We start from the raw sequence: 26,530 nt of genomic DNA, 5'->3' as shown, positions 1-26,530 counted from the left end.
TTTCTATTCAAAATATTTACACTATATAAAGGATTAATGAGTAATTAATAAATGATAAATGTATCAATTAATTCACTATACCAAACATTCTACCAATGACAAGTGACACTTTTGAAATTTTTTATTCAAGAAAGAAACATCTAAAACTTTATCTTTTTCTCCTCTTTTTGCATTTTACTCATTTTCAAATATCTCACGTTTTTTTTTCCTCACATTTTCTCACTTTCATTTTAATTTTTTTCTATTTATTTATTATCACTGAATATATTAATAATCTATTTTTTATTTGAATAAAATTAAAAAAATTATTTATCTCACGGGTCACTATCAACACAATATATATATATATATATATATATATATATATATATATATATATATATATATATATATATATATATATATATATATATATATATATATGTATATATAAATCAAATATTATCTTAATTTGAGAGACAATTTTTATTTTTAAATATTTACTTTTTCATTAAGTAAACCATTTCAAATTTAACATTTGTATTAAATACATTTTTATATTGTATCAAATAATTTTATATCTCACGGGTCATCGCACAATATCTATTTTATTTTAATCAATAATTATATTTATTTAAAAGAAAATTTTTATTTTCAAATATTAAATTTTTATTATTTTCTCTATTTCACATGTCTTTTTTTATATATAATTATTTACTATAATTAAGTTTATATGATTATGGTTTATTTATAATTAACTTATTTCAAATTTACGTTTTCAAATATATTTTATAGAATATTAAATAAATTTATCTATGCGGGAGCACAAATATCTTAGGAGAAAAACTAGTCAACCTTGAAAATATAAACAGGACACTCACGAGAGCTCCAATAAGACACGTTGCTCCTAATAAAAGTTATGACGTCGGTAACCAACTTCATTAATAAGTCGCATGCATTGATTTATCATTTTTCTTTATTTCTTGGATATATAATTAGAATGCATGCATTCATTATTCCCTTTGACTTTGTTTTTAAGATTTGTTGTTTGGGACAATTTTGTAGAGTCTAATTATACACTTTTTGAAAATAAGAAAACTTTTCAATAAAGAGATCAAAAGAAATCATAAATCTAAAAATTGTTGGTTTACAACTAAACTAGTGTATATTTAATATTGCCTGAAATTGATTCTATATAAATTTATTTTATAAAATTTTTATTTTAATTAAAAGTGAGTTAAATATAAACTAGTTTATATTTGGTTAAATATATGTACAAATTCGAACAGCAAATTTAAATATAAAAATTAAGTTTAGATTTAAAAACTACAGTGTTACTCTAAATTAAATTAATTTTAAAAGCAAAAATTAATTATTAAAAATAAATAAATCAAACAAATTTGAACGATTTCAAATGTAAAAACAAACATAAAACAAATTTAACTATATATTCAACTGATTCTCCAAAATGGATTATCAGAAGTTAAATGGATTATCAGAAGTTTTTCAAAAATGCACGCCGAATATTTTAAGCGAAAATATGAAGATTATATTTTTATTGGAACTTGATCAAGTTAACACTTATAGTGTGTTTGGTTTGGCGTTCAAGCCTCCAAACGCACAGCAAGTTGTCTTGTGGACGTGGTTTTCCATAAGCTACAACATGGAGCTTCTACGTAAACGTGGAAATTTGACGTGATTTTTTAGTAAACGTGGAAAAGTTGACGCCAAACCAAACACCCTATTAATCAATTCACAAATAACAAAGATGGTTTTATGATGATACATAAAAGATAATCAATTGATTCAGTTGTATATTTCACGAGGTGTGTGTATACAACGATTTAATATCAATAAATTCTAACCTCAAAAACTTCTCTGAATTTAATAACCACTAAAATTTCTCCATTTCTAACAAAACATAATCTTACGTAATAAATCGCTACCAATTGAATAAACGATCAACTACGCTAAGAATTGAAAACCTAAACATGCAATATCCTAGGATAAATTGAATCCAAAAGTGTGTGTGAAGGGAGAGAGAGTGCCTTGTTCCTTTTTATTTTGAAAAATATTGCAAAAGTCAATACAATCATAAATCCCCAATAATATAGAGAAAAATAAATCTCTTATCTGGATCTTGACTTGTATACATCGTAATTCCAAACTCTTATGTGTAATCTTTCTTTGATTCACGCTTCTTGAATGTTCCAACTTCAACAATATGCTCACAATCTTCGTGTGTGACAATTACCTCTTGATCCTACTAATTTCTTGAGCGATGAACTGTCTAAAGATTTGAGAAGAACTTTGCCTTGTTTGTAGCATTCCACACAGTCACTACAAAGGGCACCTTGAGAGAAAAATCTCCTTCTTTTCACTAGAATTTGTCTGCATCAATGATAACAACTTCAATCTTGCAAGCTTCCTGAAAATCTCAATCAAATTTTCAAGAACGATTAGTTTCAAGATGACATCTCTCTCAATTAGTTACAAATTTCTCATGATCAAGATCTAAAATCAAAACTAGAGGTTGAAGAAGAAAGAATTTTGTTTTCAAGGGTTTTTTTTTTTAACTTTCTAAAGTGAGAGGGTGTTGATTTCATAAAATCACAATGTAGATTATTACTTCCATACTTTTTAAAAATTTATGACAAAATAATTTATATGTGCTTGAGATGAAACACAAAAATGTATGGAAAAAGTTATTTAGATTCGAGTCAAGAGCAATTCATGATTTGAGTCAAAGGAGCAAGTAGTGTAAAACAATATCTCATAAAAAAGTAACCCATATTTTTGTAATTCGAGTCAAGTTAAATATGTAATTTGAATCACACAGGTTCATGATTCGAATCATGTGATGAATCTTATTTAAATCAAACGAGGCATTGGTTGATAGGAAGTCTATGACTCTTGTCATGTACAACTTGTGATTCGAGTCACAGAGTTGCATGATTCGAATCATGTGTAAACTGTGATTCAAATCACAAACATAAAAATTTTCATGCTCTCCTATATTTTATTTGATTTGAGTCATGGATTGTGAGTGACTCTAGTCACACACAAGAAATCTCAATTTTTTAATTTTTTTCAAAATAGTTTGAGATTCCACTTCCCACATGACTTGAATTGATATCACTTATGGTTCTTATTTCATTAACTCAGGAAATTGACTTAAACCATCATGACCGAAGTTCAAACATAATAATGCTTAAAAATAAATTGGTTTAGACTTGATTCAGAGATGTGTAATTATGAAGGAGACTCAATAAATAATAATAAATGAAACACGAATGCGATAAGACAAGCAACAAAATAGTTGTATTGGGGTTCTCTACCTGAATGTGTTAGAGACATGCAACTTCAAAAGCATCCCTTAAATTTTATCGGGAACCCCTCCAAATTTTTGTAATCCAAAAAATAACCTTGTCATTATTTTCATTAACAACGTGCTGGAAAATTTTCTCACACACAAAAATTCTAATACACCATTCAAAAAATCTAGTATGCATTTTTACCAATATTTTCATAAAACCCGCTGAGTGACAAATTTTACTGGTTTTTCAAAATATTCAGAATATTCGATTTTTTTCTAGACCCCTGAAAAATATGGTAGAGTTAATTTTCAACGGTTGAGAATTTGCTAACACTTTTGTAGGGTTGTGTTTGCATAGATAATTTTGTATGGTCCATAATGATTTAAAACTTGTATAAATATGCCCTGTATGTTTTTAACGAAAACACCTTATAATGTCTCAATTTTAGTATCTGACATTTATGTACTTCAATGGCGTGAAACCCCCTGTTGATTTTAGCCTCACAAAGGACACCCCTTTTGTTGTTTTGAAATCCAAACTGGATAATCTCTTGCGCCATACCAACAACAAAAAGGTGGTTAAGATCGAGTATCCTTCATCATCTATTGATAAAGAGGGAAAGGTGAAGGTCAACAACTTTTGAGCTGAATACCGATGAAGATTTGAAAGATATACAGAGCACATATCACTGATACGAAACAAAGGGTTTGGTCGAGGTGGATGCAACAATTGCGAGATCTGTTGACGATATTATCAAGATGTTGAAATGTCCTGAATCATCTAGTGTATCATACCCCAAAATTTTCCCTCCTCATTTCAACTTCAATGGCTCAAGGCTCAAGGGTTTACTCAAGGCTTTCTCCTAATCAAGGGTCTCCTGAACTAGGGTTTAGCATTTTTCTAAGGAGATTGACAAAGTAAGGTCTCCATTGGATTTCATATGGTTCATTATGTTTCAAAACATCTCCATGTCAAAAGTCAAGCTTCAAGTCCAAGGATTGCTCACTCAATGGCTCAGATGACCCACAGTCGACTAGTTTGACCTAAAAGTAAATTGTGGTCAAAATATAGTCAAAACTCCTGATTTTTTGTTAACATTAATATTATGAAGTATCATTCATCATTTGATCAAAGGTTGATCATGATTCATCAAGGAAAAGCTTCAAAATCAACAAAGGGCATAGTTACTAAATTAGGGTTTTGGTCTAAAAAGTCAACTGTACTTTGACCAGGCATAACTTTCACATGGAACATCATAAATTTCTCACTCAAAGACTATTTCTAAGGAAATTGGATTCTCTACAACTTTTCCTCTCACATGCCAATGCCAGAAATGCTTCATTTGGGAGATATGGTACAAAAGATTTCAGGTCCTTTTCAAAAGTCAACCAAGAGCCTTTTTTTGTCAAAGGGCATATCATCAAGATAAAATCTCCAAATGATAAATATGTTCCAAAGTGGCTTGTAGAGAACATCTTGAGGTTTCCAAAAAGTCCTAGAACTCTTCCATATCATAAAAATTGAGGGAGATATGCCTTGTCAAAGTTGGGAAATTTTGGAGGCAAAATGTGAATTAAAAGTGGTTCAAATTGGAGTTTCTTACAAATGGGCCTAAATTTTTGAGGTTCAATCTTGGTCCACAAGTTATCCAAGTTATAAAAATCATTTGCCACGAATTATAGTATTTTTATTTGATTTTATATGATTTTATTCATTTAAATAATGATTTAAAGTTATATAAATCAAAGAAAAATCAAATATTTGGTTATAGGCCTCATAATAATCAATTTCAATCAGCATTTATACCATATTGCAATATAATTTTCGTGCATAAGTGATTGGAAGAATATTGGTGCAAGATTGGATCAAAAATAGAATGTAAATAAATCAAATTTTACAAATCTTCAAGATTGGATTCAAAGGACTTTTGGACTATTGTTTTAACCTAATTAACTCCTCTATAAATAGTGAAGACATTGCATAGGATTAGGGGACGAAATTCTGGGCAGAGATGCATATTCAAGAACTCAAAAATTCATCAAGAAGCTTGAATTCAGTTCTGGAGAATTAAGCAGTTGCAAGGAGATCTAAGGATTGCAAAACATTCCTTGAAGGATTCTGAAGGTATCTGGATCATCATGCTGCATCAACACCCCCAGAATACCTCCATATAAGCCCATGTAAGTCGCTATTGAACTGAATACGATTCCAATAATTTACTCATCTTCGTTACAATTTGTTTGCATATTGTGGTTTGTATGAGTGTTGTGATTGTTTCTGGATGTTTGATTGGGTTTCTGAGCACGTTTGATGTGCATCACCATTGTTAGGTCGAAGGTCTCAAATTAGGGCTTTTAATATGGGGTAAAATTAGGAGGAATTAGGGTTGTATTTAGGTTCAGGGGCTTCAGACGAAGAGGATAGGGGGTCGCGAAATATTTATTCATGCGTATGTGCTATTCGATGTGAACAGGTTGAATTGCTACAAAGGGAATTCCTAGCGAATTCGTAGCTAAAATTTACAGGGTTTTACAGGTTTGTTGGGGAAGATGATGAGGTGTCCTCATCTGGTTCTCCTGTTTGAATTTCGCGCGCGTCCGTCTCCAATATTATCATGTTTTCTATATTATGTTATGAGCGTGTGTTATAAACAGGTTAACGCGTTTGGTTGGATGGTGAGAAGGAGCGTATGTGAGGGGGAGGTCATAGGTTCGAACCCTCCCTCCACTAAAAAACCTTTCTTGATCCAATGTTGTACCAAGCCTGCGGAACACCATACTCCCTTAGATTCAGCCATAGGATTCTCAATTCCCTTAGATCCAACGCCCCAGGCCTGGTGTTCGTACCATATACCTTCAGCCTAACCACACTGAATCAAATTCTCTAATTCTTATTTTATTTTAATTATTTACTTATAATTACATAATTAATTTTATAATCTTTGTTTATATTTATAATCTGATTTTTTTAATCAAATTAAAATATGATGAACATTAAAATTTAATTTATTATTCGTTTCGATTAAATTTATTGATCGTGATGGGTAATAATCGATTCTAATTATTTAATTAATTAAATTCAAATAGGGTTTATTTTTGCTAAAAGGTTTTAACCATTCTATTGGTTATGATGATTAGCATTTTCTTTTCTATCAATTCGTTACTATTTTTAATCAAATCTATTGATTATGAGGGGTAACGATAAATTAATAATTTAATTTTAAAATACATTCAATTTGCTAATAGTGATAATCGAATCTATCGATTAGAATAGTTAGCAATTCTTATTTATCTGTTAATTATGGTGATCAAACCTATTGATCATCGCGATTAATAGAACAAATTAAAATCAGGGTTGTACGCCAAAGTTTTAAAAAACTCTTTCATCTTCAAACTACGGATTTTCATAACTTCGATAAGGAAATTCAAAATGCCTTCATACACTCATAATCAATTCTAAGGCGTATAACCCTGCCTCGAACTACGTAGACTCTGATCCTCCATAAGGAGGTACGTAGGCACTTGGAAAACCAAGGCGAGTCCCCTTCCCCAAAATCTCACTTTTCACCCTATTCATTTCCTTAGCTATAAACCTTAACACTTTTAGCCATAAACCTTTGCCTTAAACTCAAAACCTTATGAAAGGGTTAAGGGTGCCTAACACCTTCCCTTGACCCGAATATAATAACTTACCCGGAATTCTCTAAAACTGCGTAGGGTTTCCTATTCGCCCTGGTAGAATAGGTGGCAACTCTAAAAAGCTAATTTTTTAGGGCAGGTTGCTACATAGTGCTATTTAAGTTTTATGCATGTTATTTTCTTGTTAAGTTATGATAAACAATGTTCATGTTAAGTTATAGTTATCATGCGATGATGTAATGTTAATTTTCAGCTAATGAAATATTAATTTAAAATGCCAATAATATGCAATTAATTCGTCACAAAACCAAAATAATGTCAAGAACAACAAAAAATAACAAACTAATAAAATGTAATCAGGTCCACCACATGAAGTGATATCCTCTGCAACTACTACTTGTCAGACATACCTGGTGCAGGCAGTGGCACATCATCTGAAGGTCCTCCGTCATGGGAAAGTCCACCATTATCTGTAGGCTGAACAAATGGAATGATGCGAGGGTGCGATACTGTAAAATACCACTTTAAGTAACCATTCCTTCATTTTCAAAGAGAAGACACCCCACTACATTATCTCTAATAGCATGGGCACAACCAATAATATTATCAATGCCCTTAGATGGAACAACAAGGACGGGTCTAAGGATTCACTAAATATAACCAAATAGGTGCAAACATCTCAGATTAACATCTAGCCACAAAACTCTACCATCGTAGAAACCAAAAAAAAGGGCAGTGTCATCAAACTCCTGATGAATTGTATGGTCTACGTAAGGAGTCCATATGACATTGCTTATTGTCAATGCACTAATCCTCCATATGTACTTCTGAAGATTGTCTGAATAAGAATGTATGCCCTTCCATTTGGTGGCATGTGGCAATCCATCAATAATAGGACCGTGATCATTCTTGTCACAAATGGACAGGAAATTCTCGTATATCCAACACTACACAAGAAGAAAAAATTACATATATAAAATGTCTTTGATAAATAAGAACCAAATAAATAAAACATAATAAATATTCTAACCAAAAATAGACTCATATAACTTTCAATTTGTATCGTCTCAAAGGTAGTCGCCTCGTTAAGGGCAATACATAATATTATTAAAAAATCAAACTCTCATGCCCATAAAGATGCTTAAAATCCAAAAATAGAGATATGTATCTAGAATTAATGTATACACGAGACTTGTACGCTTAGATAATACATCCTAAAAGATGTAGCACGTATACCCTAGCGGTCGCCTCATAAATAGAGTGATGCACCAGTGTGTAATACGTATCTCGGATCCAAGAAATATGAAAATGAGCACCCATGTTAGCCCTGAACTCCTCAAAAATCGTCCTCCTTGTAATTGAAGTTGAGTAACGTGTCTCTGATACCTCAAGGGTTACAATTTTGATTGCTTGTCTTTTAAGCTTTTAGTTTTGTTTATTTTTGTTATTGAGTCTCCTCATTAATTGTGCATCTTTGGATTGTTTTTTAAATCCGTGTTTAAGCATGCATAAATCAAAGAGTATGGTCTAATTTCAAGTAATATGCGTTGAGTCAATCTATTAAGCTTTAGGATCAAGAACTTTGTGCGAAAGTGGTTCAAGTCATGACTATAGTAAAATCTCAAAAAACTTTAAAAAAATTGTAAAATTGAGGTTCTTCTAGTGTGACTAGAATCACATTATTCATTTTAATCAAATAAGACCTTCAGGGAGCTAGGGATTCATTTCATGTTCTCATGACTTGAGTCACAAACTTCAGGACTTGAATCACAGACCGTGTGACTCGAATCACAAGACTACTTGACTCAAATCACATTAAAGTGAAAGATTTCTAATTCGCTTCTTGAACTCTAATTCGAATCACAAATATGCAGGACTCGAATCACACAAATGATTTTTTGTATGTCTTTTCTTACTGAATCAAATCACTTGGTTCTTTGACTCAAATCATACCTCTTGCTTACGGCTCTAATCATTCACCATTTTTCACTCATTTTTGTGCTAGATCTCCAACACATATAAATACCATTTTCTCTCAAAACCTTTAACAGTGTTAGAAAACTATCACTTTCAATATTGATTTGAAAACTCACAACTCACATGTTCTTTCATTTTCAAAAAGAGTTTTGAATCTTTCTTGAGTGTTTACAAACGATTTATTTCATCTTCTAACTCATTCTAATTTCATTTTCACATGGATCTAAATCTCATCTTTGGAGATTTTTAATTTTTGAGGAGATTCTCTTATTTGATTTAACTTTTCTTTGAAGATTTGTTTAAGATTTCAGAGGTTTTCAAGGCGTGTGGTATTGCGGCTGGTTTTGACAGTTCTACTGGAAAAGGAAGAGGTTCTTCTCTCTAGACTCACATTGGTAGTGTTGTGTTGAATCCTTTAGAAAAAGTGTGAGTTCTTCTCAATCTTCAGACAGACTAACACTTAAGAAATCGGTAGGATTGAGGAAGATCGTTGTAGAATGAAGATTTTGGAGCAGGATTGTTGGGGCTTGAAGATTCAAGAAAATTTTGAGTAAATATTTCGCAAAGAATTCAGTTCTAATATTGTGTACAAGTCAAGGGATCTAGATAAAAGATTTTATATTTTTTTCATTATGTAGATATTGTGTTTGTACTAAAACTAGTGTAATTTGTCACAAATAATATTGGAAGAACAAGAATCCTCAATCAGAAACCATTTGAGAATGGATTAAGCTTCACGAGGAGGATAGTTGAACCCCTATAAATCTAGCATACACTTATCTCTCTCTCCTTTTAATTTTGTAGAAATTTTATGTTAGGTTCCTTTTATCATTTTCCTATAATTGTATGCCATTAGGTTTGCCTTGGTAGTGATTTATTGATTAAAGTGTAGGTTTTGTTAGAATCGGCGCTTTGAACTTGCCTGGTTATTGATTAAATTTGAAAACATTGATCATAGAATTCATTTGTATTTATTTTGTAATATTTACACATCTTGTGTAAATTCAACATTAATTCAATACAATACACTGTTTAATTTTTAGGTAGAGTAATGATTTGATCTTGGTTGCGTTGTGTATCGATTAAGTTGTTTCATGTACATTCTAATCGATAAGCATAATCACTCTATAAGCAAATTTGCTTCTGCCACACAAACTATTTTTTTTTATTTTTCAAACTCTGATAAAACGTTTTTCAAAATAATTTTTCAACTGCTCATTTTAATTGGGATGTCTATTCACCCCTTTCTAGACCGTTGTATTCTCCATATTCTTGCCCAACAATAACCCTCGAGAACTGTTTAATTACAAGATTCTCAATCAAAATATTAAAATACTTGGTTTTGATGAAGACAACTTGGAAACCAACTTTCATAAAGGATGTGCAAAAAGAATGTCAAGTCTTAGGCAAATTCACATCATTTCAAGTCTTGAAGAATTGTGAAGATTTAAAGAATCAAGCTAAAGTGTCAAAGGTATAAATAATTCTCACTTTGATATATAAATGTTCACAATATGCATGCCATAACATACAATAAGTTTCATTCCAAAATAAACCTTTGTTGAAACCTTACTCAAACTAAAAATCTATGGAAAACCTTCAGGAACCGGTTCCTCCCAGCTGAGAACCGGGTTCCAGCTTTCAGGCTAAACAAGCCTCTGGTTTTTAGTACTAGGAACCGTGTTCCACCCCCCTGGGAACCGGTTCCCCTGTGTTAAAATTCAAAATTTTTGTTGTAACGTTAAGCAGGAACCGGGTTCTCCCAGTCAGGAACCGGTTCCTACTAAACCAGTGTGTTTTATTCTTGCATGTTTGAACCCAAACGAACTTATATTTCTTTCACTTAAACATTACATTGTTTCATGAAAATATAACCTTTCCAAAGGGTGTTTTACACACTATATATTCTGTATCTTTCATAATCAAAAACACCTTCTTCATTAACAATTCCATACTCATAAATTTCATCATTTTCAAGTGTATACAAACCAGAATTTTCTGTGAAAATTTCTATATTCATTTTCATTGAAAATTTATTCTAAGTTTCATACATACATTGTGAACACTTATATACTTATTGAGAATTGTTTTGCTTGAAGAAGAAGAAGATCAATCTATGATTGATATTGCTCTCCATCTTTCATCATAAACTCTTGTATCATTCCAAAAGATTATTCTTCCTTACTATCCAGGATTGTTGGAAGTAAGCGTTGTGTTTGAAGAGGATCCTTCTTCATTCACATTAGTGTTGTTTGATCTTAAAGGTGTTAAGAACCTTTGATCACCCTATAGGTTAGATAGTAAAGTAAGCATAGGCTTGTACAATAATTCTAACTATAGTGAAATCTCTTTCATGATTGGAAAGGGGACTGGAGTACTCTCGGATTGTGAGGGGAACCAGTATATATCCTTGCGTTCTTTACTTTTCCGCACTTTATTGCATTCATCACTATTACCAAGAAAAGAAAAGAACCATTCAAAAACCTTCATACATTCAACCAAAAATTGTTAGAAATATTCTCATAAAACCGATTGAATTTTTGAAAACCTAATTCACCCCCTCTTAGGCGTATTTGATACTTACAATTGGCATCAAAGCAAGTTATAGGTAACTTGTTCCTAAAGATCCAGAATGGCTTCCGCAAATCCGGTTTTCAAAGATGGTGGTAGTAACTAGGGGTGTTCGCGGTTCGGTTTGGATCGGTTTTAAGGCAAAAAGTCATCCGATCCAAAAATAAATTTATTTGCGGTTTGGTTCGGTTTTGGATGATATGTTAAAAAAATCCAATTCGATCCGATCCAATTTAATGCGGTTTAATTTGGATCGGTTTTTGGATATCCAAATTATAAATTATATTTTTATTAATATTTTAAAATACTAATAAATCATAAATTTGATATAATATATATCATATAGTATATTAAAAGTTAATATTATAAAATGAAAATGATCGATTATAGTTGAAATAAATGAAATAATAAAAATAAATAGATTAAACTAAGCTAATAGATAAGATAAAAAAATTAATTATCATATAATAATAAATTTATGTAACATACTATACTAATAAAAAATAATAAATTTATGTAACATACTATACTAATAAAAAATAAATAAGTACAAAATACATATACATGCGGTTCGGTTTGGTTTGGATCGATTTTGAAAAATCAATCCGAAATTCGATCCAAACCGTGCGGTTCTCACAAAATGGCATCCAAACACGTCCAATAAACTTCGGTTTTTTGCGGTTTTCGGTTTTTTTGGATCGGTTTTCGGTTTTTATTTGGATTGGTTTGGATTTGAACACCCCTAGTAGTAACAACAAGCCTCCATTGTTTTGTGGTGAATACTTTGACTTTTGGAAAATCCGAATGAAGGCTCATTTAGAAGCACAAGGAGAAGAAGTATGGGAGGTTGTCCTATAAGGTCCTCATGTTCCCGTAACTGTCGTTAATGGTGTTGGATCTAATAAACCTAAAGCGTCATGGGATGATAACGATAGAAAGAAGGTTCTTGCTGACAAAAAGGCTATCAACCTTCTTCAAGGTGCTCTTAGTATGGATGAATTTTTCCGAGTATCGGCATGTACAACAGCAAAGGAAATATGGGATACTCTTGTAGAAACTCATGAAGGTACCACGAAAGTTAAACGATCAAGATTGAATACCTTAAGTAAAGAATACGAACTGTTTAGAATGAAGCCCGGAGAAACTATTCTTGATTTGCAAAAACAATTCGTACATTTGACAAATCACTTGAAGGCACTCGGTAAGACCCTCACTACCGAAGAACTTAATCTTAAGGTGCTCAGATCTATAACAAGGGAATGGCAACCAAAAGTAACGGCGATATCCGAAAAGAAAAACCTGTCAAAATTGACTTCCGCAACATTATTTAGAAAGCTTCAAGAATATGAGACGGAACTTGGAAGATTGGAAAAGCATGAGAACTTAGAGAAAAAATCCAAAGGCATTGCATTAAAGGTAGATTCAAAATAAAGCCAAATGAAAGATGCACCGGAGGAAGATGAAAACTTCTTGCTTCTTGTGAAAAGGTTAGGCAAATTTTTTGGTCATAAAAATAATATTGATAATGCTAACTATGTCAAAAGAAAGAAATTCTCAAAGCATAAGAATAAAGAAGCCTCCACTTAACCACAAGAAGTTACATGCTATGAATGTGGGAAACAAGGACACATAAAGCCGGATTGTCCAAAACTTTCTAAGAAAAATGGATTCAAAGGAAAAAAGGAGTTCAAAAATAAAAAGTCCTATATTGCATGGGAAGATAATGAAGTAAGTTCCTCATCCGATTCGGATAGTGACGAAAGTGCAAATCTAGCACTAAGGGCATCACACCACTCAGATGATGAAGAAGGCGAGGTTAGTTATGATGACTCTTGTTTTGATAATGGTGCACAAGGTGCAATAGATGAATTATTAAAGGAATGCAAAATTCTCTATAAAACTATCTCATCTCAAAAGAAAATAATATCATCTTTAGAAGAAAAGTTTAAAATAATTGAAGAAGAACATAAAGATGAAAAAGAAAAATTGATTAGTGTTCAAAAAGATAATGTTGCATTCAAGAATTGTGAGTCACTTTCTTTCCAAATTGTTCAATTAAAACGTGTTTTAGAAAGATATGAAAAGGGACAAATTGGATTGGAAAATGTTCTTAGCACACAAAGATACTCCAATGATAAAAGTGGACTTGGCTTTTCAAAATTTGATCAACCAAGTTCCAACAAAACTATCTTTGTCAAGGGTAGTAACCAACCAATTCAAGAGAAAGTGAACCAGTCTAAAGTAATTCAACATTATCCTAAAAGGAAAAACTTTGTTAAGAAGAAATCTTATCCTCCTAGATATAGAAGTAACTTTGAACCTTCTTGCTTTTACTGTGGTATTATTGGTCACACACCCAATGCTTGCTATGTAAGAAACTTTAGTGTACCAAGTGGGCATTATGTGTGGGTTAAGAAAGGAACTAACTATGATGGACCCACAGCCATTTGGGTACCTAACAAAACTTAATTTGTTTTGTAGGTTTGCTTGAAGACCACTTCAAACTTATGGTATCTAGATAGTGGTTGTTCAAAGCATATGACGGGAGACCTAAACCAATTTTCAGATCTAAAGCTTAAGGCCAAGGGCTATGTCACTTATGGAGATAACAATAAAGGAAGGATCCTTGGCAAAGGCAAAGTTGGTGCACCACCTTTCACATCCATTGAAGATGTTCTTTATGTTGAAGGACTAAAGCATAATCTTCTTAACATTAGCCAACTTTGTGACAAAGGCTTCAAGATCAAATTTACTAAAGAGGAATGTTTGATCATTGATGAAGTCACCAATGAGGTAAAACTCAAAGGTACAAGAATTAATAACATTTTTATGATTTATTTAAATGATTTATCTTTGAAAGTAAAATGTCTTTTGGTAAACAATAATAATGAATCATGGTTATGGCATAAAAGAGCAGCCCATATTCATATGGATCATTTAAATAAGTTAACTAAACATGATCTTGTTGTTGGCTTACCTAAGATAAAGTTTGTCAAAGATAAATTATGTGATGCATGTCAAAAGGGAAAACAAATCAAATCATCTTTCAAACCAAAGAATGTGGTGTCTACTACAAGACCACTACAATTGTTGCATATGGATTTATTTGGTCCATCAAGGACAAGAAGCTTCGGAGGTAATGTATACGCTTTAGTTATTGTTGATGATTTCTCTAGATATTCTTGGACTTTGTTTCTTGTGCAGAAAAGTGATGCTTTTAAAGCCTTTAAGAAGTATGCAAAACAAATCCAAAATGAAATGTCATTAAAGATTGTATCCATAAGAAGTGATCATGGTGGAGAGTTTCAAAATGCATCATTTGAAGAATTTTGTGAAGAACATGGTATCTCTCATAATTTTTTCAACACCAAGAACTCCACAACAAAATGGAGTAGTTGAAAGAAATAATAGGTTTCTAGTGGAACTTGCAAGAACAATGCTTAGTGATACAAATCTTCCTAAATACTTTTGGGTGGATGCAGTTAGCACGGCATGTTATGTTGGAAATCGAGTAATCATTAGACCTATCTTAAAGAAAACTCCATATGAACTCTTCAAAGGAAGAAAGCCAAACATTGCTCACTTTCACATTTTTGGATGCAAGTGTTTTGTTCTCAACAATGACAAAGACAATCTTGGTAAGTTTGATGAGAAATCCGACGAAGGTATATTTCTTGGTTATTCTCTTTCTAGTAAAGCATATAGAATTTATAATAAAAGAACTTTAACTATTGAAGAATCCATGCATGTATCCTTTGATGAGACTAACACTTCTAAGGAGGAAATAGTTGTTTGTGATGATGATGATCCTTTAGATTTACCCCTGGAAGAACTTTCAAATGATACAATTGTGAAGGTACCAGAAATTCAACAAGAAAGTGTACAACAAGAATCAAACACCAATGATCTACCAAAAGAATGGAGAACTCATAGAGACCATCCTATTGATAAAGTTATTGGTGATATTAGCCAAGGAGTTTCAACAAGATTAAATCTTAAAGATGCTTGCTTACACATGGCTTTTGTTTCTCAAATTGAACCTTCTAAAGTTGATGAAGCCTTAGGAGACGATCAATGGATAAATGCAATGCAAGAAGAATTAAATCAATTCGAGAGAAATCAAGTTTGGGAACTTGTTCCTAGACCAAGTGATAAACACATCATAGGTACCCGATGGGTGTTTAAGAACAAACTTGATGAGAATGGTATAATTGTTCGAAACAAAGCAAGATTGGTGGCCCAAGGTTACAATCAAGAAGAAGGAATCAACTTTGAAGAAACATTTGCTCCGGTTGCAAGGTTAGAAGCTATTTGTCTCTTACTTGCATATGCATGTTCATTAAATTTTCAGCTTTATCAAATGGACGTCAAAAGCGCATTCTTGAATGGTTACATCAATGAAGAAGTCTATGTCAAACAACCCCCGGGATTTGAAGACTTCAAAAATCCTTCACATGTCTTTAAGTTGAGAAAGGCTCTTTATGGCTTAAAGCAAGCACCAAGAGCATGGTATGATAGACTTAGCAATTTTTTGTGTGAAAAGGGTTTCGAAAAGGGTAAGGTTGATAAAACTTTGTTCATTAAGAAAATCAAAAGTAACACTTTATTGGTTCAAGTCTATGTTGATGATATCATTTTTGGATCGACTAACAAAGAAATGTGTGAGGAATTTTCATTGATGATGCAAGGAGAAATGTGTGAGGAATTTTCATTCATCACTATTACCAAGAAAAGAAAAGAACCATTCAAAAACCTTCATACATTCAACCAAAAATTGTTAGAAATATTCTCATAAAACCGATTGAATTTTTGAAAACCTAATTCACCCCCCTATTAGGCGTATCTGATACTTACAAACTGCTCAACCATAATACATGCAAGCTATTGGTAAATGACAGGAGCGGTGAAGAAGTTACGTACAAGGGGGAGATGGAAGAGGATGGAGATATCATTCAGGGTAATCGTCATCTCACAAAATAGAAGATGAGGGAAGGATGTCTGCTTATGTCATTGCTCAACAAAAGCAGACAATAGTGGAGCGTCAAGCAAGGTGAGCGAACAATCCACCAATGGAAGCAAACCGACATCAATGACAATCACCCTAGCCTCTTTTGGCATCTGCATATTAGAGAAAATCTCCAACTTCTCCCCATGGATGGGGACCTTTAATGGGGCGTTATACTATAATAATTAAAATAAAAACCAGCAGTTATTTTTAATTAATTGTAATAACTAAAAACATCTTAAAATTAAATATGTATACTTCTCCCTGTCATAATATAAAGGCCACATGATTGAAATACCTGATGAGCAAGGTACGGTCACTAGGCCTTCTAAGAAATTCTTCATCTGTTTGTACAGACGTCTCTGTATCATCCCAAGATGCCACCTCTGTATCAGCTACAACATGAACCTCCATATTAGTCTGACGAGGAACCTTGATATCAGTTTGAGGAGGAACATCATTGAGGAGGAACATCAATATAACCCTGAGAAAGAACCTTAATATGATCTTAACGAGGAACTTCAACATCATGAGCAACAACATTAAGCTCGGCATCAAGATTTCTGATGCATGAAGCTCTACCACCTCTACTTGTAACTATTTGATAGAATCTTAAAAAAATGCATTAAGAATTAAACATTTTCTAAAATAAATTCAAAGAAGACAAAATGAATAGTGAAAATGGTTGTGAATAGTGAAAATTGCAAAAATCTCATATAAGAATTTTGGATTCCTTCTCTAATTTATCAAAATTCCTCTATTTTAACCTTTCATTATACTTAATGATAAAAAAATTAATATGACAAATAATATTTTATTTTTTATCATTTTAAATATGTAGAAAAAAGCCAAGTTGACAATACATGTCATTAAGAAAATATAAAATAAAAATTTGTTTACTATATCATTTTTTTTATGATTGTGTATAATGAAGAGTAAAATAGAGAAATTTTCATAAGTCAAGTTAGAGAGAATCCTAACTTTTTTTTTTCATAAGAAAATTTTTAAATATAAAAAAAATTCCAATATCACCAATACTATAGAGGACAAAAGAACTCTTAAAAATATTTTTTGTAAGCATATACACTATGATCTTATACAAAGATTTATAAAATTGAAACATTAAATGTAAATTACATGAGTGGATTGATGTTAGCTTAACATGTTAACATATATCCTTTATTAGTTTACGTGGCAGCTCAAAAACACTTTGTTGCCACCTATACATCATGCACTGTCTTCAAAACTTCAACACTACAAGTTTCCTTTCATTTCACAGGTACTTCTTCTCTGTCTCCTGCATTTCTCTGTTTCCACACTCTGTAAGTATTTCAATTATATGCATGTTGATGATTTGTTTTATACTTTTTTTTTTTGCAAATTTTCTTTATTAGTTTTCTTCTACTCTCAATCATTGTTTGTGTAAAAGTACTATTTGATCTCATAAAATTTTACAAACCCTAAATTGTATTTGGCAAGAATTTCATCAATTGTTTTATATGTGGATTTACTGATATTGCAGGATACTGTGATGAATTGCTTCCACCAAACAATGTTATGGAAGTTTTGAACATGTAATTATTGAGGAAGATTGCACAACTTACTGAATAATGGAACTAATTTCTGAGCTTTTGACTAGTGTAATACTCTTGGTGACAAGGGTTTTCACTATAATTAAGCTGGTATGTTTGTTGCCTATTAGGACTGGGTTAATTGTGATTAACACTTGGACAGAGTTGTTTAGGAATGCAATAATCTTCAATGTGAATATAGTATTGAGATTTATCTCATGGATGTTTGGGCTTTTCTTCTTACCTGCAAGATTTGTGAGTTCCATTGAAAGGGAGAGGCAGGTTAGTCTTTATTCTATACTTGTATTTGTTTTCATTTATTTTGTGTGCCCCTTACATAATACAATTCATTCTGTCTTGAAATGTTACAAGATCAATTGGAGTTACAGACACCCGACCCGATACTGAAACAGACACCTCACATGATACTGATACTGACTTTGACACGGATAATAATTTGAGAGAAATGGAACAATAACATACTAGATATCTTTGATAATACTACTCCATTATTAGTGCAGAAGGATGGATTGATTCTCTGGTAGTTTCTGTTAGTATCCTAACTAACTCTTAACTCCTAACTAACAGAAACCTGCCCATTATTGGGTTTATCTAATATTATGCAGCTGGAACGACAACTGCATCGAATGCAGACTGAGATGGAGAGTCTCGAGTGGAATCAGAAGAAACTTCAAGAACGGTTCCAAATGACGGTCAAAGAATGCAAAATGATGGAGATGTTACTGGCTGAGCTTGAGGAGGAGCATGATTTGACCATTGCCAAAATTGAAGACTTAGAGGGAAAGGTAAATAATTATTTCATGTCCTTGTTTCTGCCTTCTTAATTATGTATCTGGGTGGGTGGGGTAGCTTAACTGATACTAAGCGCTAGTTGAGTTAAAAGGATATAATCTACTAGTTTGGGGTTTGATCTCTGACGGTAGTATTTATTTATATTTATGCATTTCTGATCTTGTTGACAGTTGAGGGATCAAATAAATGAAAATCGTCGACTCAAAGAAATTCAAGGAAAACGATACTGGAACTCGAAAAATCAAGACATCAACAACAGCCAAAAGGTTAATGCTAGCATTCCTCCTCCTACACGAAAATCCAGTTATAGCGAACCTGAAGTTTCCCTTCAGGAACTTCTCACACGCAAAGATATCTGGAAAGACGACAGCAAAGCTAGAACCGAACTGCTGAAACTCCTGAAAACAGGCCAAAAATCTGCGCCTACTAAACCAGAACCGGTCTCAAAGGATGCAGTAGTAGAAGTGAGTGAAGTACTTGATCATCGTCGAGCAGTTGCTATTTCACGATCGATTTTCAGTGCGATCTTATCACTTATTGTAGGAGTGACTGTTTGGGAAGCTGATGATCCTTGCATGCCTCTTGTTGTAGCTCTCTTTGCTGTAGTAGGCATGTCCTTGAAGAGTGTGGTGCAGTTTTTCTTCAGTATTAGAAATAAACCTGCTTCTGATGCTGTTGCTCTTTTAAGCTTCAATTGGTTCATTCTTGGTACTTTAACTTACCCTACACTACCAAGGGTTGCACCTATGTTGGTTCCACTGGTGTTGCGATTTGTAGACCAAGCCATAATCCGGTTTGGCCTCTTATCCTTAGTTTGAGATTGTTTTTTTCTTCTGGTCTATGTTTTATTATGTGCAGTATAATGTGAATTATGAGTCTCTTTTATTTTTGGTGTAAAAGTGTATTATTCATACTGCATGTAAAATATGAGGAGTATGTGTAATTTACTTGTCTTCTCTTTTTTCAAGCTTCCAGCAAGTAAACATGGAAACAGCAAGAGATGGTTAATATGTTTTTCTGTTCATTTCCTGTTTTCTGTTCAATATCTAGTCTTGGTTATTTTGAAGTTTCTATCCTCTCCTTGAATAGGGTGGAGTTAATTTCAATTCAAAATCAATGATTTTATAAGTTTTTTACAAGATCTCTTATGCTATCTAGTACATAATTTTCATCTGAATTAGGTTCAATTCAAATTTTAAGACAATCAGATATGGATATTGAATAGATTCAAGCTCTGACCTCTTGCTTCAAAGGCAATACATGAGATTTTGATTAATGTTTACATAGAATTTTCAAATAGATAAAAGAAATGATAAAATGGGAGGCTTAGTAACGAAGTTCAGGCTAAATATGCCTAGCAAGTACAGTTCTGTCACTCAAATCAATATATTATTTACGTGACGGGGAATGTCAGTTCCAACTCGTCTTGCAAAAATCCGGATATATTTGTGAGGTAGGGCGAATAAATTTTTAAAAAAATATAAATAATAAGGTTTTTAAAGATATATATATAAAAGAAACATGTTTTTCAGAAAATTTACTTGGCTAGTCCTTACATATAAGAGAGTCACCCCCTGACGCTTTTATTCAAAATTTATAAGCGCCTTAGTGCAGGTCTAATTAGGACTGCGTGTGGGGGGGCACTAATGTGTATATAAGATTTTTTTTTTTATTTTCTTTAAATAATAATAAATATTTAATAATTAATTAAAAAATTTCAATATATATATATATATATATATATATATATATATATATATATATATATATATATATATATATATATACATGTATATATATATATATATTATATATATATATATATATATATATATATATATATATATATATATATATATATATATATATAACTCATAAATGATAAAACAAAATTATAAATGTTAAGAAAAATATTACAAATATTTTAATGATCATCACCGTAACGGTCTTTGGTTTCACACCTAGGCGCTTTCCGAACACGTTGACCCCTAACCCTTTGAAGTTCCTGTTGTGTTTGGGTGATAGGTTTCTTAATTGCGCTTTAGACTTATGCTCCTGACACATTTTCTATTTTAGAAACACTGCTGATACATGCTCTCGACAGAACGTGTGTCCAAGGAAATGAGATATTCCATCGACTATTCTGGGCTTTTCAACCTTGTATAAGAGGGTTTGCATATTGCAAACCAGCTCTTCAAATAGATGGAACTTGGTTGTACGGTAAATACAAAGGAGCTCTATTGATGGTTGTTGCACAAGAAGGAATAGTTATATTTTTCCAATTGCATTCGCTCTTGTGGAAGGTGAAACTGCTGGGGTTGGAGTTTCTTTCTGTGGAATATTCTAACATACATTGCTGCCAACCTGATCTCTGTTTGATTTCCGATAGACATGCTTCCATTGAGAGTGCATACAAAAATCCAACTAACGGTTGGAACGTCCCACCTTCAATCCATGTCTATTGTATTCGACATATTGCACAAAATTTCATGCGTTAGATAAATGATAAGTTTTGTCGGAAGACTTTTGTCAACGTGGGATATGTATTAACTCAACCAACATTCCAACATTATCGTCGTGAAATCGTGTTGTCGAATCCGGATGCAGGTAGGTGGATTGATAATCTTGCCAAAGAGAAATGTACTAAGGTTTACGACAACGGGCAACAATGGATTACTGCGTTGGTGAGATCAACCTACATTAAGATGGCTTTTCTATTTGCAACAAGCGGTGCACGATGTAGTGTAGTTACTGAATCAGGACAATTGTTCAGTGAAAGTTGCATGAAATTTATTAAATAACAAACTACCAAAGCCAACAGACATCATATTACATCGTTCGACCAATTTAATAAACAAACTTAGTTATTTATATTTTTTCAATAAATTTTAGAGTGTGGGCTTAAAAACTCGGTTCATGCCCCCAAAAATGAGAATGAGGCAGTGTGCTCTGAACATTTCAAAATCTAAAAATGATAAAAATTTATATTAATGTCTGCATCAGAAAAATTGGTAAAAAAATGGGGTGGAGAAGAGTGGATATATTAGAGAGAGTAAATTTAAAATTTTGATCCGTTCTATAAAAATATGCGAGCAAAACGGGCATATCAAATTCGTTTGTCACCCCTACTTATATAATTAATATAAGTAAATCTATAAAGCAAGGTGAAGATAAAAGAGGAATGGAGAAAGAATTTGTTTGACAAGTTTTATCAAAACCATATACTTTGAAGAAGATAACAACCAATATATTTATAAGTGTTTCATAATGTTCGTAAATACCTCCAAAGATATGTCACATTTCACGAATACTGTCCAGTATATATATATATATATATATATATATATATATATATATATATATATATATATATATATATATATATATATATATATATATATATATATATATATATATATATATATATATATATATATATATATATATATATATAAAAGAAGCGGTCAAATTACACTCGAAGAGTTATACCACAAGTTACACTCGCTCATAATTCAAATAAATCTTTTTTAAAATCAACCGTTGGATTGAAACATACTATCATATAAATCATATCTATAAAGTTTGAGATTAATCTATAATGATTTACAATGTTATTGAATTACATCAAAATTAACGTTATATGAAAGTTCATTTTGAAGTTAATCTTTGGATATTTTGATGGTATAGTAAATCATTTTCGAGACCCGATGCCAAACTAATATGCGAACAAAATCGACCCGATTCAAGACCAGAAACTCTCTCATACTATCATTGTAGGCTCCGGTGCTGCCGTTGTCTCCCGCAAATCTGTCGTCTTCGTCAAATATACTCCGACCATCGACTTCGCTGATCGACCACCAACTTCGCTGATCGACCACCGCCAAATTGCCGCCTCATGGCTCTAGCATCACCAACCTACTAACTCGTGAGATCACCACCCCGTGCCATTAGCATCGACACTGCCGCTGACTGCATCTATCTATTTTCCTCAGTCTCAAAAAATGTTTTTTTTGCTCTATATCACTTTAGGTTTTAAGACATAGTTATACAAATATTCACTTTGACTTTAAACCAATGATGATTTCAATTTACCCTCAAATACATTTTTTTTCTATCCAAGTTGAATCATAATTCAACAACCTTGATCAAGTTCAAGCCACACTTGAGCCAAGATTTTTCCACTTACATCCTTTTACATCCAACCAATTTTTCCTGCTTATGTAGTCTAACAAGCCCAAAAGTATGGTTTTTCGACCATTTTTTACTCCATTTACTTTTGAATATCTTCCTGAAGGTTCATTATGACTTTAGCAACGTTATCCCCATTCAAAGCATAACAACAATGGTCGAGATAATTGTATCCTTGAGATGATACAATTAAAGTCTTTTGAAGTCTATTTTTGTGAATGGAGATCTCCCAATCAAGAAAACAACTTTGGCACCACCCTTATCCCCAAAAACTTTCAACCAACTCATATCCTAGCACCACACCAAAAGAGGTCAAATGCAATTTTATCTGTTATCTTTTGCAAACTCATTAAAGTGTTCTAAAACATCATTTAGGAATCGATTGTGCCTTGACCTCAAATCTCATAGCTTGTTCTTGTCATGAAAGTCTTCATTAGTTAATGATGAATGATTAATAACATTAGAACCATATAAATATATAACTCATATATTTTAGACACTCTAGTCACCCACCTTGTGAAATCTTCAATACCCCATGTTCAAATCATTTTTAGTATCCTAGATTATCAAAGTAATCTTTTCTTGGACATATATGATAAGAGCAACTTGAGCTCATGACTTAACCCTCTTCAGTCTCTAAACTTAACACCACTAGTATACCAACACTCTTATAACTATCCTTATTTGAGGTAATTGAAATATGAACAGAATCATCATTTGTCTTCCTCAATTAACATTCCATCATGAAGTTATTGGTTTTCTATCAAGTAAAGCACTTTACCACTGACTTTTCAAACCTCTTTGAATTTGGACATCCCTCTACATCACGCCATCCTTTGGAGAACCTCGAGCTTTCATAAATATCGTATATATTCAAATCTTTCACCCTTTAAAATTTCTTGAATCTCATAGTCGTTTGGACTCCATCCAAAGTAAGAGTACATTCTTTACCATAAATAATGAAATCCTTAAATATAGTTCTCATAATGAATTTTCATCTCAATATCATCCAGATCATCAATTATCTTATGAAATCATGTTAATTGCTTTATTATGGTTTTGTTCTCTACTATTGATAATGAATAGAGTTGCTGTTTTGGACAGAACTTGTGAGTCACAAACTTTTTTTTTTTATAAAAAGTTGTTGATTTATAAGTATCAACAACTTGTTTACAAATAAATGCTGTTGTCACGATTTGAACCCTTGACCGACAACTTCCTTAACTCAGCTAGCAAGTGCCAACTGAGCTACCTCACCCACCCCTGTGAGTCACAAACTTGGTCATATACAATTATTCAAGTTTTGTCTACATCGAAACCACATTCTTATCCCAAGAAATTTCCCTTAGAATTTTATTTCTGACACTCAAGATAACGACATTTTTGGCCTTATCCACCATCTTACTCTTCTCTACTTGTGTTAGGCGTGCAGGTATATATATTTCACACTTCAATGATTGAACACACTATTGATGAGTTATGATTGCTTGCATCTTCACTTTTACAACCTAGAATTTATGTCTCTAGAAAACCTCTTCACTTGTAAACTTAAACAATTTGCCTATGGTGGGCGCCACTTTGTGAAATTTAAAGATTCAACCATACTAAGACCTTCTCGTTTAAAATCTAACAATAATATTAATTTCGTTGAGTACTATTTTGAGTGAGACAATAACAAACAAACTAAATGACCTTAACAAAAAATTAATCTAACAAATAGTGTAAGAAAGTCATAACAAGTAAGAAGAATATAAAAGATGACTACATAAAAAATTTGATTACCCAGTTTGATCAAATCGATCTACTCTAAAAGAGAGAGAACAAGTCTCTTATTAATTATACTTCTAAAAATTGTTTCAAAATATTAAATGAGTGGAAAGAAAATAGTCTCTCAAGTTCCTAAGAACAAAACATATTTTCCATTCAAATATTTTTTAAACTCTTCAATTCTCGGATATATGAAATGTGACATTATTGAATGGTGTGACATTATTTTCCATTCAAATATTTTTTAAACTCTTCAATTCTCAATTTTATAATATTTATTGAATGGTGTGTTCTCAATCTTTTATGATACCTCTAAAGATATGTCACATTCCAAATGCATTATAAGAAATTTTTATATTTGTTTCTCTTATAGAATTACCATGTTTTCTCTCTTTCTCTCTAATTGAAAATTTCTATTATTTTCTCTCTCAATAAATCCATTACTGATTGCCACCAACAATTGTTGACTTGTCAGGCTGCCACGTGAGGCTTAGACGTTATCCACCTCCACTGTCAAACTTCATGCCGACTCGCCAGACCGCGACTCTGTCGCCCGCTGTCGGTTTTTGCCAATTCTAAAAATATGTTTTCTTATTTTATTTTCATTAAAAAATTTAAGACATATTAATACAAAAATAGAAACCGTAACTTTATATGAATGTATTTTTTATATTACATAATAATAACTAATTAAATTTACATGAATGTTTAAACATTTTCAAACTATAACATCTAAAATTCTAAATTACATACTGAGACGTGTTAGGCTGGATTTGACAAGTGGGTTTCAAGATGAGGTTGGGGTCCAAGGCAGGAATTATAATATATCTTGAATTTTCTATCACGAGAAAAATTAGTAGTTGTACCTTTAAGGCTCTTTAAGGTGGTGGACCTATGTAGAGAAAATTGTTTATCTACTCTCACACAATTCCGACATATGTTGTCTGATTAAGTTGGAATACAATACAATTCAATACATAATCCTCAACACACTATTCAATAGATATTATAAAATTGAGTTAAATTCAACATTATTTTATCTTCGATTTATTTTTAACTAAAATCAATTTTACATAATTAATTAATTTAAATAAATTCTTTTTACCGCATAATCAAATACACTATAAGATATTTTCCACCACACTTTTTATCAATTATAAAGTGTCTTGTCGTAATTTTTATTTTGCCATGATTAAGAAACACTAATGTGAAAACAAACACAAGTTAAATTAAGATTTTGTGATTGAAATCATGTGACTGAAAGTGGAATTATTTGGACTAAGGAAGTCCATGTCACTAAAAAAAAAGCACAACATGACAATGTGGGGTAAGATTATCCTATTATTATTTATGTCGATATTTCTATTCCACTTTGTGACTCCTGTCACCATCTTTCTAATATTGAATTTAGGAGTGGATGGTCCTAAAGGGACCAATATCTTTTATAGATTGATTTGTTATTTGTCCTAATTCTTAACAACGTCAACGACATAACTTTTTTGGGACACAAGAAAAGAGAGCATTATAAGTTGAGTTGGTATTAGGTTATTAGCTTTTCATCAAACTTGCATATGCCTACACTCCCAATTGAAGCAATTTTGGTACATATAACCATGAAAAAAGAGTTTGAGAAGGGGAATTTATTTGATCAAAGTAATGTAGCTTTTTGTAAAGATAGAAACCCTTGTGATGATTAACTAGATA

The 26,530-nt window shown here is 32.0% G+C and overlaps 1 protein-coding gene across 1 annotated transcript; it reads left to right on the top strand.

The window, feature by feature from the left end:
• Nucleotides 1-17,668: 17,668 nt before the first annotated feature.
• LOC131646689 (uncharacterized) lies at nt 17,669-19,895 on the top strand. Its single transcript, XM_058916664.1, has 4 exons — nt 17,669-17,809; nt 18,010-18,340; nt 18,685-18,864; nt 19,042-19,895. Exons 2-4 carry the CDS (start codon nt 18,098-18,100, stop codon nt 19,687-19,689), a joined length of 1,071 nt encoding a protein of 356 aa, XP_058772647.1. The 5' UTR covers nt 17,669-17,809; nt 18,010-18,097; the 3' UTR covers nt 19,690-19,895.
• The last annotated feature ends 6,635 nt before the right edge of the window (nt 19,896-26,530 follow it).

Source organism: Vicia villosa, linkage group LG2 (genome assembly GCF_029867415.1).
Source record: "Vicia villosa cultivar HV-30 ecotype Madison, WI linkage group LG2, Vvil1.0, whole genome shotgun sequence".
NCBI classification, from domain to species: domain Eukaryota; kingdom Viridiplantae; phylum Streptophyta; class Magnoliopsida; order Fabales; family Fabaceae; genus Vicia; species Vicia villosa.
Note: the sequence above shows the minus strand (reverse complement) of the source record. Positions and strands in the feature narration are given on the sequence as shown.

Excerpts from the sequence above, each read along its gene's own strand:
- LOC131646689 (XM_058916664.1), top strand. The coding sequence starts at position 18,098 with ATGGAACTAATTTCTGAGCTTTTGACTAGTGTAATACTCTTGGTGACA. Across the intron at positions 18,341-18,684 it reads CCATTGAAAGGGAGAGGCAG|CTGGAACGACAACTGCATCG; the intron begins GTTAGTCTTTAT and ends AATATTATGCAG. Across the intron at positions 18,865-19,041 it reads TTGAAGACTTAGAGGGAAAG|TTGAGGGATCAAATAAATGA; the intron begins GTAAATAATTAT and ends TCTTGTTGACAG.